We start from the raw sequence: 16,027 nt of genomic DNA, 5'->3' as shown, positions 1-16,027 counted from the left end.
TAATCAAAGTTTTGACATGCAGAAGATATTTTCAGCAGCTCTACCTTTGGGCCTGCAAATGAAACATCATGTGGTGCAGACGTGTTCAGCAGCATCTCTAGTGATGATGGGTCATAATACGAGAGCTAAGTGACAAACAGTTGCATATGATCAGTCTTATGCGTATTAAACAGTTACCTGGCAGCATTTCCTTAGCTGGCAAGCAGAATTACGTATCTTCAGAGTCCTGTTGCTCTACTTTAAGTCATTTCATAGTGTTGGCTTTTCAGACAGAGAAAAATGCCATCACTTTGGCACAATTTACAGCAAGTTTGTAACTGAAAATTAAAGGAGTCACTTTCTTGGCTACCCCAGGTTGCATGATACAAGTACTGTGCACAAAAGATATTAGACCTGGAACTCAAACATATCTGTTTGCTTCTTTGCCAGTTTAGCAACTTCTTCTCTTATTGCCTTTACAAGGGCAGCTGTAGAAATGTTGGTGAGAGGAGCATCAGACGGGTCATTTTCTGTCAGGCTCTGCTGAGAAGCTGCGGTGGACGGCAAAGGAGCTTGTTCCAGGCTGGGATGCATGCTCGCTTGTTGGCTGTATTGGCGAGGAAGTCGCGAAGGAGAATTATGTTGGTAGCGGGGCCTCGGATAAGCCTCGATGTATCCAGGTAGTGGAACCTGTAGAGCATTGTAATGACACAAAATTATACAGAACAGTTGATCCGCAATGCCACCTGCCAGGTAACACAAACCTCCCCAAGGCAGAATAAGATGTAACAGATAGGACCATATGAAGAGAATGTAAACCTCATACGCCTAAGCGTCCATTTAGAAATGTCTATTTTGGCATGTGCCATTTATACACATATGTCGGTGTACCGGCTACTCCCCAGACTGTGGCAGCAAAAACACCTAGCAGGAGAAACATCGCATGTCCTAATTTATCATCACTACAAAAAGGCAAAGGGAGAAGGCTTTTCTCAAAGGGTGTTCTCTGCTTACCATTCCTCCTAAACATTTTAGTTTTAAACAGACAGCACCACTACGTTTCAGGACACCAAAAAGCCTAGAACAGAAAAGCAGAGTTTGCTGATTTGCAGCCACTGTCTAATCCAAGTCAGGCAAGTCTCTGGACTTACTGTTCCTAACAAAAACTCAGTAGATCCAGACAACGGGAATAAGCTCAGGTATGCCAACCTGGAAACTCAACACTGAAAAGAAGGTTTGACTTCTTAGAAGTATCAGGATTTCTGGCCACATTTAACAGAATTACATGGGGGGGGGTCACAGTTTTACTCTGTTGTAACTTCACTGATTTCAGTCCTACTTCACACTGGCTAAAACTAAAATAATCATGTAGGCCCTTTAGTCACTGTGAGATACTAAATTTTCTTCACAAATTCATGAACCACAATACCAGTCTGTATGGTCCTCAGAAGTTTTTAATGCATCAAATAAAAATAGTATTTATTAACGTTTTACAAAAGCCTATAAAACAGGAATCTACAGCCCTTCATTTTGAAGAAGGCTTTATGTTGTTACAGAAGGCAACCCAGAGCCTATTACTAGGACAAGCTAATTTCTTCTTGAGAAAAAGCTTACCAGCTGATCATTCTAGTCCATGCCAATGACAAGTAAGTAAAGTTCAGTGATGCTTTTTTATGAACTGAGTGACTCAGAAAACTGCACTTATCTACACTATGCTCAGAATACTACACTTATAAGTTAACCAATAAGTTTCCACAACGTTTAATCACTAAAAAGTTAACTTTGTAATTCCTTTTGCTTTAAATGGGAAAAACACATGGTTTTGACTTGCCAAATACTTTAAGGTCTTATATAAGCACATAATACAGGCAGCCAGGCAGATATCTCAGCTAATTTTTGAATTTCAGTCAGGCTGAGGTGTAAGCTGCTTCACCCACCAGGGCTGAGGCTTTGGTGGGTATGCCAGAAGCAGAATTTCAGAATTTTAGGTGTCTGCAAGCAGATTGAAATGTCAAGATGTGAAACATCTGCCAATTTTATATACCTTCTGGGGAATGTGGGACCTCAGCATGGACTTCAGAATGACAGCTTTGGACGTTTGCTTAAATCCCATTTTGGCTCTGGCCCTGTGAGAGTTTAACAATCCCTTGGGTGCCTTTGAAAATTTTGCCACTTCAGGCATCTAAGAACCTATGAAAACCTGACCACTAGGATTTACCCATGCTCTATACAATCTTGGATATCTATCAAGCAATGAAGAGAATGTCAAACACATTCAGTATGGTGTGACGAGGCAAACATAGGAAGCAGGCATGATATGAAAGTGATCATTAAATGCAGTCATCTCTGTTTAGTTTACAATAGATTATTCAAAAGACAAACATTTTAGTAGTGCAACATGTGAACACGCCACTGGAGGCCACCAGGTTACTACTTTAACTAAGCAGCATCTAGCAATTGGAAGGTAAATGCTTTGTCGGATACAGTTCCCTTCTCCCACAAAACTTAGCGCTTTAATACTTACCTTTTAACTGAGAAAATAGTACATTACAGTAAATTGAGCTTATAAGGTAATTCTTTGCTGTCAAATCTCCTGTTTCCTATGTCCCCTTGTTTACAGTCCAGCTAGTGGAAATGCATGAGAAGTAAATTTTCACCTTATAGATATTCAGCCTCTGTTCTTACTAATTGTCAAGAAAACCTCGGAAGCATGATCGAGCTATATATAACCTAGAGGCTCAGAAACCAGAAAGCATCCAGAAACTCAAACTCTTGAGTATTACTTTAGATCTTTATTTTTTGCAGTTTTATTCAGGCTTTCTGACCGTATTGTGTTGCTAACACTATTGCTAGTTCCTCTAGTAATGATTTTCAAATAAAGATAAATTCTTGACACATTTGCAATCATTGGGAGGTGCAAATTCATTGTAGAAACTGAAGTGTTTTGGTTTTACATTTTTTCCTCTTCTCCTGCAAAGTCACAGGAGGGCTGAAAGTCTGAGTAACAAGTTGTTGTTAAAGCTCTGTAATGGGTAAGTGAAGTTAAAAGGAATATTTGTTTCCTTCGAATTCTATAGTGCCACAGTTATTTTTCAGACGGTGTCTCGTATCCCTCTCCATTCCTCTGCGTACAGTCCACTGGCACTGACTGCTCTTCCCACCTCTTTCCCTGAAGACAGGGAAACCCACAACCGGGTTACACTCTTCTCCTTCCAGAGAAAGGAATGGGGGGCTGGAGACTTGCGTTCCAGTTTTGTCCAATTTGTTTTCAGTGTCCCCTTTTGACAAGTGATATCTGCGTCCTTTTCCATGGGACTGCAGCCAAGGAGTAGGGATACAAAAGGGAAAAAGAGTGGAAAACAAGGCAAATACTTTTCCTGTTTTGTTTTGTTTTTTTTTTTTCTTCTTCTTCTTAAAGAAAAAGTTTAAAATGATTGCTTAGACACAACGAGCCTCCTGGATTTAAAATGTCAGTAGGGTTAAAAACAACCAAAAAACCCCCTAACAAACAAATAAATAAAACAATGAAAAGAAAAAAGGTTTCTATGCTTTAAAGGACAGCTCTGGGAAGGGAATCTGTACAACAGCATCAAAAGCCTCCAGGTGTCGGGGCACATCAGCAGATGTGCTCAGCTTACAGATGAACATACTTCTTTTTTCTTGACAGGTCAGCCTACAAATTCCGACTTGCATCTGAGAGTCAAACTGAATTCCTTTCCTCGCAGGCATCAGGAGCAGTAATAAAGATTTGGCAACAAAAAGCCGCCCCCAGGAACATTTATATGACTGTGTTGTCTCTTGCTTAGCTGCTCAAAACCAACTATTACACTCCAACTGCAATTCACTAAAATATTCTGTTGATGATATGCACAAGGAAATAGAACCCATCTCCCAGTTTGTTTAGCTGAATTGGTTCTGCATGAATACCAGATGTGAGCTCAAGCAGCAGAACTGATTTTTTTTTTTTTCCTAGTGGAAAAAAAAGCCCTAAATTTTAGAAATTGTTTCAAATATGATGAACTACTGCAATTCATTTTAGGGTCTCTCAATTTTATTTCTTTGAAATGTAGGTATACTTTGGGCTAAAAATTACATCTACCCCAGACTAGAATTGTGCAATTAATTATTTAATTTATGATCTGTCACTGCAGCCTGCAGGAGGACTTGAAACACTTCACAGCAGGGCTGCGGCAGAGACGGGAGTTTGGATTCAGGAGCCAGGCTGTCTTGAGAGGAGCCTCCAGGGGGGAGGGATGCTACCCAGCTTCCAAACAGCACAAGGCCACCTTGAGAGGCAGCATCACCTACTTCTGCCACACGCCTACCCAAATATTTAACCTCTGTCTTGGGAAAAAAAAAGGTACCTAACCCACCAACTTTGAATGGGTGCCAACCCCTAACCTAGTGAATGATTTAACTCTCTAAAAGACCTTAGAGTTCATGCGATGGACAGCTAAAGTATCTATGCCTCCTCTCATAACTTTTCACTACTAGAGTTTATTACCATTCAAGGAAGAATTATCTTGCTCAGATTCTTTGCTGATCACTTAGCATTGCTTAAAACCCCTCCTCTGCAAATCACAGACAATCTATGTAGTTAGAAAATCAAGGATACTTACTGAGTCTGCCCACTGCCCTGGTAATTCATTCTCTCCAGCATAGGGCATCCAGGCTTGGTTCCTGTATGCGGTGGGTGGTGTTGGGATAAAATAGCCTGTGAAGCCAGGTCGGTTCGCTGCTGGTATGGCAAACACTGCTGGTACAGTATTTCCTATTAAGAAAGAGAGTAGGTTTAATTAATAGCTGACATTTTCAGTTATAAATTAGACGATAATGCTTATGAAGTAACTGGCCTCAGCCTTTTTTTCCTTTTTTTTTTTTATTGGTGAGAATGTGATCACCATCGATTGGATGTAAGGCTCCCACCATCTGAGTAGAACATCTCTATAATGCTGGGAAGTACTGGAGAAGGCAAGATTTGAAGTTGTCTGTATAATCATGCACAGCCTTCAGATAAAGATATGAGGACTTAGTCCTTAGAACTTGATCCTTTTAACAGCTGATCTTCATCTAAACTTTGAATCATTAGAAAATAAAAGGCTTTTTTTGGTCTTACATTTGTTTCCTTGTATTCAATTTTTAGCTGTTGTTACTATGGATTTGAAATCCAGTAGTGCACCTTTTCAGCAGCAGGTTATAGAGCATTCAGTTTACACAGTAAAACTGTCTTTAATATCTCTAGGCACAAAACCTACAAAAATGAGTGAGCAATACATTTAAAAGGCTTTAATCTCAACAACCCCATCATAAAACTTCAATGCTTCCATAAAAAATACAAAGGCTTTACCTGCTCAATTCCTTTTCCAGGAACAGTCTATGACTGCAATAAATTATGCAGCTATGACTTAAGTATTTCCAAGGAAACCTGCTGACACCAAATCTGTTTTATCATGTTTTGATCAAGGTGTATGCATAGGGATGTCCAGGAAGCCTTCTACTAAAATTCCACTATCAGACTCCAAGTTGGGTGGGAGAAACCAGCCTCCCTAGTATGAGGTTCAGTCAAATCTCTGGTTATGCTTACATCTGCTCTTTCAGGTAGGGTTTATTCCTGGGGCTCAGAAAGATGCATGGAACAATGTGGTTCTTGCTGCAATTACTCACATTATCCACAGGATATAACTAGGCTGTCTAGAACACCAGCATCTTACCGCGTGCTCCCACTATTTCCCTTGAGAGAAGCCATCATAACTCCATGTATTTGTGAAGTTTAGAATAAAATACAAACTTGCTTGTCCAGTAAGACTTCCTTCCTCTAGTGTCTATTTACATTTGAAGACAGATAGCAGCCGTGTACCACTGCTACACTATGGTCATAAAATCCTCATTCCTGAATCCTGAGTGGAAAAGCTCTCTATCATCTTTATCAGGTAGTAAATAAAGCATGTGGATGGTATGCTTTGAGTACTCAGTTATAATACGTGGACATGTATTTTACTTTTCAGATTCGCAGAATATAGCAAAAATAACATAATTTCTGTGAAAGCAGACAAGCCAGTAAACCCCACAAGAACACAATAAGGTACAACTCCGTTTCACTGAGGAATCGAAGTACAGTAATGTTGCATAGATGGGCATTGGCTCTGTACTACAGTCAATGCAGAGAAAAGGCAATCCCTCTCCCCTCCAACTGCCCATCATCACTAATTGCCCTCAGTAGATATACCACTGTGTAAGAGAGGTGTCGACAAAATGGCAAGACATGGGCATTTCCCCAAACTTTAAACAGAGAATAATTGATAGAAATCATCATCACTTACTGGCTGCTTCAAAGATCTGTCCCCCAGAATTTAATTTACAGACCTGGCCCATCCTCACTTCTGAACACTCTGCGAGAGGGTGATGCTGCCTACTCTGATAGATACTGGGAACGCTGCATGGGCTCATACATAGAGATAGAAAGACTTGAACAGTGACACCCGTCCCCAAAGCAATGACCACAAAAGCAGCAATTTATAGGTTCTCAACGACCTCCCATGCAGTCCTAGGCCAGAAGGGCTATAGATGCAATCAGGGTGTGCAAAGAGGAGAAAAATATATTTTGTAGCACAATTGTCTCCAGAACAGAAATATATCATATGTTTCAACACTGTCTCAAAAAAAAAAAAATCAGAAAAAAATTTGAAGAAAAATGAGGGATGTGTCATCCAAAATATGGACTAAAAGCTCTTTACAGTTACACAGTGTTTGCTACTGTTAGGGACTAAGTCCTAGCTTTCATTTTGACGTCGGGTTGTGGGTGAAAAGGCACTATGTCAGGGAGGATGCTGGAGTCACCCGGCCCTCAGAGAAGCAGTCACTGTGGAATTGCTATGGACCAGTGGGATCTACGATGTGCCACAGGGTACCTCACAGGACCTCTCTCCCAGTTCCTCCAGCCTCTTGGTTTGCAAGGAGGTGGGCTAAGAGAAGAAGTGTGAGAAATCTTTGTTCTTCCCAGGTCACAGACAGCGCAAGGGTTGCTATTCTAAATGTGTTAGCAAGGCTGGAAATAAGTATTCTTCGGACGCGCACAGAGAAGAAAGTGCTGCTCCTGTAGATGACACATGGCTTTACACCAAAATGCTCTTTTAATTTAACCACAGGAAAATGAGCTACTATTCAAAATAAACACTCAATCAGGTGATGTAATACCTTATCCCAATTCTTACTGCAACATCATTATCTTAAAGGTAATGTTGATGGGCTGCATGAGCCAACATTAGGCAGTTTCATGCCAAATCAGCCCCTGCAGCAATGTTTCTTCACCTATTGAGGCAATAAAAATTTATTTTCCTATCAGAACTTGAGAAGTCCTTGTTTGTATTACAGTTGTGCAGGTTTCTCACAAGCCTCCTTGTCTTTCCCTGTATTATAGCCATTTGTAGCATCTATCATAGATGAACGTTTTCTCCAGCTACCCCCAGAATAATTCTGGCAAGCTCCACAACGTACGCAGAGGTCACTTTGTCTCTTCTGAAACACAGCCGCTCTTCAGTGGTAACGCAACATACCTGTTTTTAACATACAGCAATAAAACCCCCACATCACTGGAAATTATAAAAAAGTATATCACACAGAGCACATTACTGTGGACATGAAGAAAGAGCTCTTGGTAGTGTGGCATATTTTATAGCTTGAAATGCTTTAAAATGAAAGGGTGAGCATCTGCTCTTTTCAGACTTACGTGCACCGTTTGCAAAAGGTATGACAAGAAGTGAGAGTAGAATGGATCTTTCAAACCTACTGTATCTAATTAATTGACAACAGATTTGCATATCCACATTATTATTCTCAGTAGAAGATGTTGAATACAATGCAGATAACTTCTGAGGAAGCTCAGAAAGAAAATTTTTCTGGCAGATTTTGAGCGATGTCTGATAAACCTACTAATTTCAAAACTTTGAAGTGACAATGTGAAATTTTTTTAATCTTGTAAGCTCTTTTCTATAGCTCTTCAAGAAAACATATTTTGCCAATAGGAAGCTATTTCAAATATTTTCCCAGATAAATGGTATCCAGATACCAGCAAAACAGTGTGTCAGCTTAATCTCATGATTAAATCAATTCATTCATAAACAAAATTCATATTGAAAAGACCAGGAACTCACTAGGCCTTTAAAACTGGGACATTTAGACCCAAAACAAGTTCTGCACTTGAGCAGGGACTACCTTCTCCAAAATAGGAGGAAAGATGAACTAATGGATTACCTTTGACTATGCAAAAGCACTGCTGCCTTGTGTTTTGAAGGAATGGGGGCACGTATCTTCAACTTACCCCTCTCAGCAGCCCACTCATGTGACAAGGCTAGGGCTTGAGTTTCTCAAGAGGAAATAGGGAGTCATAAAACTCCTCCCACACTCAGGTTGGAAAAGCTTAGTCTCGCACATGCTATTCTTCATATCCACTTGTTTTTCCTCCCTTTCCTTACAAACCAAGGAGAGCTGAATGCCGTCAGCCTCCTTCTGCAGTACTACTTACAGCTCCATTGTACATACTCTGTTTTCAAGCACTTGGCCCGATATTCTTGACTGATAAAATTATGGAAGGATCCACCTCATTTCTCCATGCCCCTCAGAACCCCGTTACCCGTCTCTCCCACTATGGTTGTTTCTGTTAATGGTGCAAACACAATACGTGGGTTACGCCACAGTCCCAATACTGCAACTTCTGCTTTTGCCAGCCAATGCCCTCTGTACCAGCCCTAAAAATTCCACTGGACTTTGTGGTACAGATGAACTGTTTTACTGGGCTTTAACAATTCAGAGTCCTTATCAGTGAGCCAGCAGAATGGCATACTTGAACATCTGGCACATTACTGCTGGATCTTACTTTCTGAAATGACCATTTCCTGGTGCTTCTGCAGGATGAGTAGTGTTTTACAATGCAGCTGATGCTGCATTTACAAAGGAGCAATCCTTTGTAGGTCTCCTTCAGTTGCACCAGAAAAAAACCACCTAATACAGTCTTTCTCCAAATAATCACCTGTATTTGCTATATCCCATATATTAATCTATATGTAAAATAAATTGTGAGGCTTTCAAAGCTGCAAGTTGGGTCTGCACTATTTTTTCACCTGAGTGAAAAGCTGATTGATCAAGTGGACCAACAGACATCGGAGCTCTCGAACCAGGTGCAAAAGAGGCCTGATCATGATGCTGGGCCTGATCTGCCCCACTGGACTCAGGTATTCTCACTTTGCTGCCAATATCTGATGTAGACCTGTGCATCAAGAAAGAAAGAAAAAAAAACAGAAACTTTTGTCATTCTGACTGACAAATGAGATTCATAGCCACATACCTGCCTATCAGCTACAAGCCAGCTAGGAACAAGCTGTTTTGCTCTGGCATGACAGAAGTTTGGAGAACATCTAGAGAACAATAAGTCTGGAGAAGTCCAAGAACAACTTCTTTAGCCTGGTCACTACTTTGCCAAAGCAGGTTATTAGCATTGCGTAGAGCCTTTGCTCAGTCCTTCAAACAAATGCCTCTGACACGCAACACAAAAACCAGAGCTTTACCATAGTTAATCAACACAAGACTGTAGACAATACCATATTGACAGGGTATCGTATAGTAGGAGACTACTATGGTAAGCAACATTAACTGCACTTGGGAAGTACTTACATCTTTTGAAATGGCATGTCCCAGTTGCTTTAGGGCTAAAATGTAATGGACGGACAAGAATATGTCAGCAGACAGTGTCTGTATCCTGAATATTTGGACGCAGTTACTATATCATTAGCAGCCACTCTGAAAAGTTTCCTTTGGCCTTGGTGCTCCACAGCAACTCTCAGCAGGTCTGCGGGGCCTCGAATTGCAGTTGGCACCAGGCACTACCTGACAGTACAGCACTGAAGGCTAAATGAGTTCATCCACCACAGAAGTGTAAAAATTCCTTGAAATGCAGTTTCTAGAGTGCCTCACTGTGAGGAAGAGGCAACATGTATGCACTGAGCTAAGGCAATCAGGTTTTTGCACGTATTTGGTTTCAGAAACGCAGGTATGAGATATCGGAAAGCTAGGCAGAAATCCCTGGACCCGGGGTACTGAGAAACATCTTACAATTCATCCATAACCTGTTGCAAGTCCTTACAATAGAGAAAAGCAGGGAGAATGACAAGGTGAATTATCTACCATACATCTGCAATACAGTCCACCATTATGCGAGTTGAGGCAAAGCATGTTTTAAAAGAAATCGGAGCCTGGATTTCCTAATTTTATTGAAACTGATTAGCTAATAGGGGAGAAACTTCATTGTTGTTCTTTTTCTCTTCATATTGAAATGAAGTAAAACCAACATGTTTCTAATTTCATGAATGTGTCTTTATAAATGCCTTGTAAGTGGCTTGTAAGTGCCCCTTCAGGGTTTGCCCCAGTTCTTATTACAACAGTGTTTTTTAGAGATCATACCTAAAATAAAACAGATAAATACCTCCTGAGAGAGGCAACAGCCACAGGACCTGTTCTGGGAGGGACAGGAGGAGGAGGAGAACCCATTACCATCTCAGGAAGCTGAGAAAATCTGTAAGCCTGTAAAGGAGAAAAATAAATATTTTCTTAAACACCAATAGATCTCAGTCAAATTAAAAACCCAAAAGAAAGTCAGAAATTAAATACCTGCTTCGTGTGCCGACCAAAAGGAAGTTAACTTACTGCGCTGACAATAGTAATTGCCTTTTATTTCAGAATTTACAGTGCTTGGGTGGTTTTAGGATGTGGAAGAAAACATGAACAAATGAGTTCAGAGCCAAGATGAAGTCTAATTAAAATAAAATGTATTAAACACTGTCTCTGTGACATTTGTAACCTTGCTGGCAAAGCAGATCTGTTATGAATATGTGAGACTCAACAGCTGCTTTGGACCCACAGGAAAAAGATCTCAGTATTTTCACTTCCTCCAGAAACAAAACATTTTAAAGATTCAGAAAGCATCCTCAGAGCAGCATCTAGTGAAGCGAAGCTGCCTGTGAGCAATGCATATTTCAACCTCTTCCTTTCAGCCTTGAAGAGATGAAAAGAAAATTCTTCAAAAAACCCCCAAGCTCTGTAAATTTCTAAAGCAATAATGAAGGTCTCAAACAGTTCTGCAAAAGCAGAGTAATTCAGAGGAACACAGAACCAACCCACTAAGTCACAAAATTAAGATCTTGCCGATAGTAATTCTGGATTTCCTCACTAATACATGTGAAGGACGAGTGATTGTGTGCATGAAACTCATGGCACCCAAGTAATGAGGTGTAGGACAAAATTTCTCTTCTAAATTCTTTGTCCTGCTATAGATTAAAGGTCATAATTTTGCTAAATATACTTAAAGACAGACAGATGATATCTCCCTAGCACTTCATTGACACTTTTCTTCAACGTATTGTGGGGTTTGTGTTTGTTTTTTTTAATTAGGCTTTCATTGATGACGCTTCAGAGCAATGCACAGGATTAAAGATAAGATCAGAGCAAATAACAAACTATGGGGAGGCTGTCCAGTTTCAAGACACAGGCATTTTGACAAAACTAGAGTCCAAAATCCAATGGTGGGACTTTGGCCCTCTAGACAAGAGGTATCTGGTTTAGCCAGATAAATTCCCTCCACAAACAGCAGAGAAAGCTAAAAACACCATTACCATGGGATGAGTCACTCTCTATCTCCTGCCTGTAGAAAGAGCCTAAAGGATTTACATGATTAGCTCAGACTTAACACCTACGTTTAGGTTTGAATTTGGCAATATAAATCCCACACTAAATATCCAAAACCACTGTCTTTCAGTAATCATCTTTAAAAATTACATATTTAGACAGTGTTCCAGTACTTTCTTTCTCCAGTAGCTGCAAAACTGGGTTAACACAGAGGAAAGGTAACATCAAATACTGACTTTTGATGTCAGTGCCTCTAAGTGAAAAGCAATACAGACCAAGCACCTTTCTCCAACCTCTTACTGCCACCCCTTTTAAAGCAGGGTAGAGTCCCTCAAAGGCATGTCTATGAAAATCATTTTTCCTTTCATGCCACCTACAAAGTCTCTTAATATTTACTTTCACCATGCTGCAATAATATTTCAAGTTTTTCTATATTTAGGTAGAAAAAAAAATTTAAAAAGGCAACGGTACGTTTCCTAGCCAGGGGCTTGGCAATACTGTTTTTTAATGAAAGAACTGTGTAGAAAAAACAAATGCTATTTGCATCAAAGAAAACCTCAATTAGATCTCTCTTAATAGCGCTGGACTTGAAATGGTCCGCAATGCCTCTTCTGCATCTCAAAAGCTGGCAGTGCTCTCACAGGCTGAACCGAACACTCTTCCTTCTGGCTCCACAAGCCTTTCATCCCACATCTTGCTCTCAGCATGCATTTGTACCAAGTATGAAATTCTTTGTTTTTTTCACCCGCATTTTAAAGGAACAGCATATTAGCTAATGTTTCAGAGTGGTCGGTGAGTCCAGATACTATCTGAGTATAACAGGGTAGACAGAGAGACAGAGGTAGCTTTGGGTTTTCTCTTGTGTGTTAGTGGACGTGCTTTGGAATATGGACATCAAAGGAGGCACTTTAAGGGATCGCAAAGAACAGTTCACAAACGTGCTGTGACTTGCACTGAAAATTTTGGGGAAAAAAGTAAAATAGAAAGTCAAAGCACTTATTTTGCTGCTTACATAGGAGATGAACAATTCTGAGTGAGTGGCAATATTTTGCTAATGGCTGGCCAGAGGAAACCCTGTTAAAGTTAAAAACCCGTTATGAGATCTGCTATGCCATGCCGAGGAACAGTCTGTCCTGGGGGACAGCAGTCAGTCCTCTTTGTGCTGAGCTTCCACAGACACCAAAAGCATTATGAGATGGAACTCCAATAAATTTTCTAGAATTTCTGCAATGGGTCAAGGCATTAGTGTTTTCCTACATGCAACACATAAATGGGAAAAAATGTTCAGAGGCTAAACTAAACCACAGTTTTACTAAAGAGGCCTGTCAAAGATTTAGATGAGCCCTTAGATTCTAGGCTAACTGGCATCAGTGTAGATATAAAGTCACTTCACTGAAATTCATACACTGTTGTAAATCCAATCAGAAAAAAAACAACAGCTGATATCACAGAAATTTTCCCTAATTTTATTCTTCAAAATGAGTTGATCCTTTGAAAAAGAAAGTTGCATCACTTTTGGTGTTCACCAAAAAAAACCCCCAAAACCAAAACAACTTAAGAGAAACATGCTGCATGGATTCCCAACTCTCTTTTGTTGAAAAATGAGGACTTGTGTAATACCAAGGCTATAACAATCACTGGGAGAAGTAATCAAATTTTGGACAGACTGCACAGGTACCAGACTGCAGACCCTATGCCAGTGAAGGAGTCTGTTGTGGCCAAAACACTGACAATTTAAAAAGCAAACCAGTGAAGAATTTTAAAAAGTAATAAGTGGAGTTCAGCAGAGAAACTTCAGCCTTTGGGCCCAGGAGACATACAACACAACCCCCTGGAAGGTGGAGTCCAGCCACCAGCAGACACCTGCACCAGTGTCTTCTACAACTCACAGAAGTCTAAGGTACTGCCTGTCAGGATACAGGAAAGAAAGGTTAAATCAGCACACAATAACTAAAGTCTAAAGGAGAAACTTTGCAGTTAGCTTTAAGACTACATTTCCCTGGTTGCAGTATTGAAATATTTTTACCACCTCCAACTTACAGATGTATTTGTCTTGGGTGAAGTTATCCAATATTGCCTTCTAATTACAGAAATATCCATCTCCTTGCATCTCACTATAGGAATTAAAAGGGCAGTGTCTTTGTTCACTTATTGAATGATTTAACTAATTTAATTATTAAATTGCAATCCAGGAATACTGCAAACATTGATTCCAGCTGGATTTGGGTTTGTTTTGCTAGCTGTCCTGTTTTAGTTAGTTTAGTAACTGTTATTGAAAGTGGCTGAACTTTGGTAAAATACTCTCACTTTACCTCTGTTAAATGAAGAGAAGCTCTGAGGACTTGTATACATTACCAGTTACTCAGCCTGCAAGTCTGTCCATCAGTGCCTGCTGTACAGTGCTAGGTCTCATCTTGGGACCCAGAGCTCTGTTACTCTCACTCTAAAAAACTCTGTTACTCTCTCCACTAAAGAGGACAGAAGGGAACTGGTCCAGCCTTGTAATAAAGAAGTTTTTCTTCTTTGGCCATAGGTCTCTGCTCGACTCAGCTGCGTGAATTTCCCAAGCAGTAACGTGATCTGCCGAGGCACAACGCTGGCGGTCAGGCTTGTGTTACACACAAGGCTGTAACTCCATCCTCCAGTCGTAGCATACCAGCTGGATGACAAGGACCCAGCCAAGTGTTGCTCATCCCATTTTTGGAGACTCCAGAACAACACTACGAGTTTGCATTTTACTCTGTTTGCCTCTCTGTCAGGAGAAGGCACGAGCCCCAGGTGAAGGAATCCTGTTATCACAGGTCACCCATGAGCAGTTTGACAGACAGGCATTCCCTCACAAGAGCTAGGGAGAATCTATGTATTAATGCCAGCATATTTAAAAAACCCAGAAGGTCTCAAAAGGAAAAAGAAAAAGGAAAAAAAAAAGATGCACGCACACTATGGAGAGATACAAAACTGTTTGATGGTGGGACTAGCCAAGAAGTTGACTGCAAAAAATCAAAGATCCATAACTTGGAGGAGACCTGAAGAAACATAGACTTGAAGAGTGGTTCTGGTTCCCTGAAAGCATATGGCACAGAGGGAAACACTGAGATGGAGATTTGCATGCAGATTTTTGCTGGTTTGCCTCAATCTGCTTACCATTTCTGTTTTATAAAGGTAGAGAACAACTGTGCTAGAAATCTTATGCAGCACTTGCCTCACCTCTGAAATGCCTTTGCGATAATAAAACCTAAAGTTGCACTGAAGTTATTGGAAAGTTTGTGGGATCTTGTAAAAAGTTGAAGGTCTAGTGTAACTGGACTGTGAAGAGCCAAATCTCAGAAGAGATTGATGGGCTGGAGATCTTTATATTTGCATTGTATATAGAGACCCAATGGTAAAGGCAATGTCTGCATTTGTTCTATCTAAGCAGGCAAAATGTTTTTCAATCCGGATTTTGAATTATAATAGCATTGTTAATGTTGACTTTTAGTTGCCACTAAGAACTGAATTTTAAGAAAGAGCAAAAATAAGTAGTTGCTGGTTTGCGTCCTCCCGCACATAACAAACATCCCAGTGCTCAGATACCTCTCACCCTCAAAAGCTGCCGGAGCCCGCTCACTCACCCCTCAGCTCACTCACTCTGGACACCTTCTCTACCTGTCAGCCAACGACTCCCCGTCCTCCCCTTTGCAGCATCTCCCCCAGAGCTGCTGAACGGAGGTATCCTGGGCAGGCAAACCGCTGCCAAGGTGCTGAGAGCAGCCATTATTCCATGTTTTTCCTACCCACAGGTCACCTCCCACACATGTCTCAGCTGGATATTTTCAAGTCCAATCCTCCATCCCCATTTGAGAACAAACCAGGAAACGGCTTAGTTAAAGTACAGCTCATATCTGTGAAACTAATACTGAAAAAACTATGAATTAACAGCCCTTATCCAAAGTCCAGTAGCCTGTGCCTATCCTAACCTGTGGTGATCAATTATCTTCAGGGAACTTTTAGACACTGTCTTCAAAACACCAGAAAGAAAAGCAAATGCTTAAAGGTCCTAAACATGCAGATGATTTAGAAGAGTAATGAGTCTTAGAAAGAAAATAGTGAAGCATTCACCAAAAAAGTACGCCTATTACATTTTTAAAAAATCTGGCACCATATAATATTTTTAATTTCATTTTAGAAAGACTCTCTGAAGTGTCAAGATAATTTGACTACCCATTAGATGTCTTTTAAGCTTGTAATCGAATTCCAACCAGAAAATACGATTATATGCTGTATTAAGTTCATCAGACCAATTTCAAAGTGCCAGAAATAACCTTTAGCATGATCTAAACAGCACCAGCGTGAACCTTTGCAGGCAGTGCCATTGGCTTTCAAATATGTTCAGAAT

At 40.4% G+C, this 16,027-nt stretch overlaps 1 protein-coding gene across 1 annotated transcript in view; it reads right to left on the bottom strand.

Annotated features, from left to right (window-relative positions):
• Positions 1-387: 387 nt before the first annotated feature.
• KIAA1549L (KIAA1549 like) overlaps positions 388-16,027 on the bottom strand; it is a 74,334-nt gene continuing 58,694 nt past the window's right edge. The window contains exons 18-21 of the mRNA XM_059826009.1: positions 10,454-10,551; positions 9,096-9,241; positions 4,599-4,750; positions 388-669 (exon numbers count right to left, since the gene is read on the bottom strand). Of these exons, the coding sequence (XP_059681992.1) occupies positions 388-669; positions 4,599-4,750; positions 9,096-9,241; positions 10,454-10,551 (678 nt within the window). The remainder of the gene's footprint in view (positions 670-4,598; positions 4,751-9,095; positions 9,242-10,453; positions 10,552-16,027) is intronic.

This window comes from Gavia stellata, chromosome 17, assembly GCF_030936135.1.
Source record: "Gavia stellata isolate bGavSte3 chromosome 17, bGavSte3.hap2, whole genome shotgun sequence".
Classification (NCBI taxonomy): Eukaryota; Metazoa; Chordata; class Aves; order Gaviiformes; family Gaviidae; genus Gavia; species Gavia stellata.
Note: the sequence above shows the minus strand (reverse complement) of the source record. Positions and strands in the feature narration are given on the sequence as shown.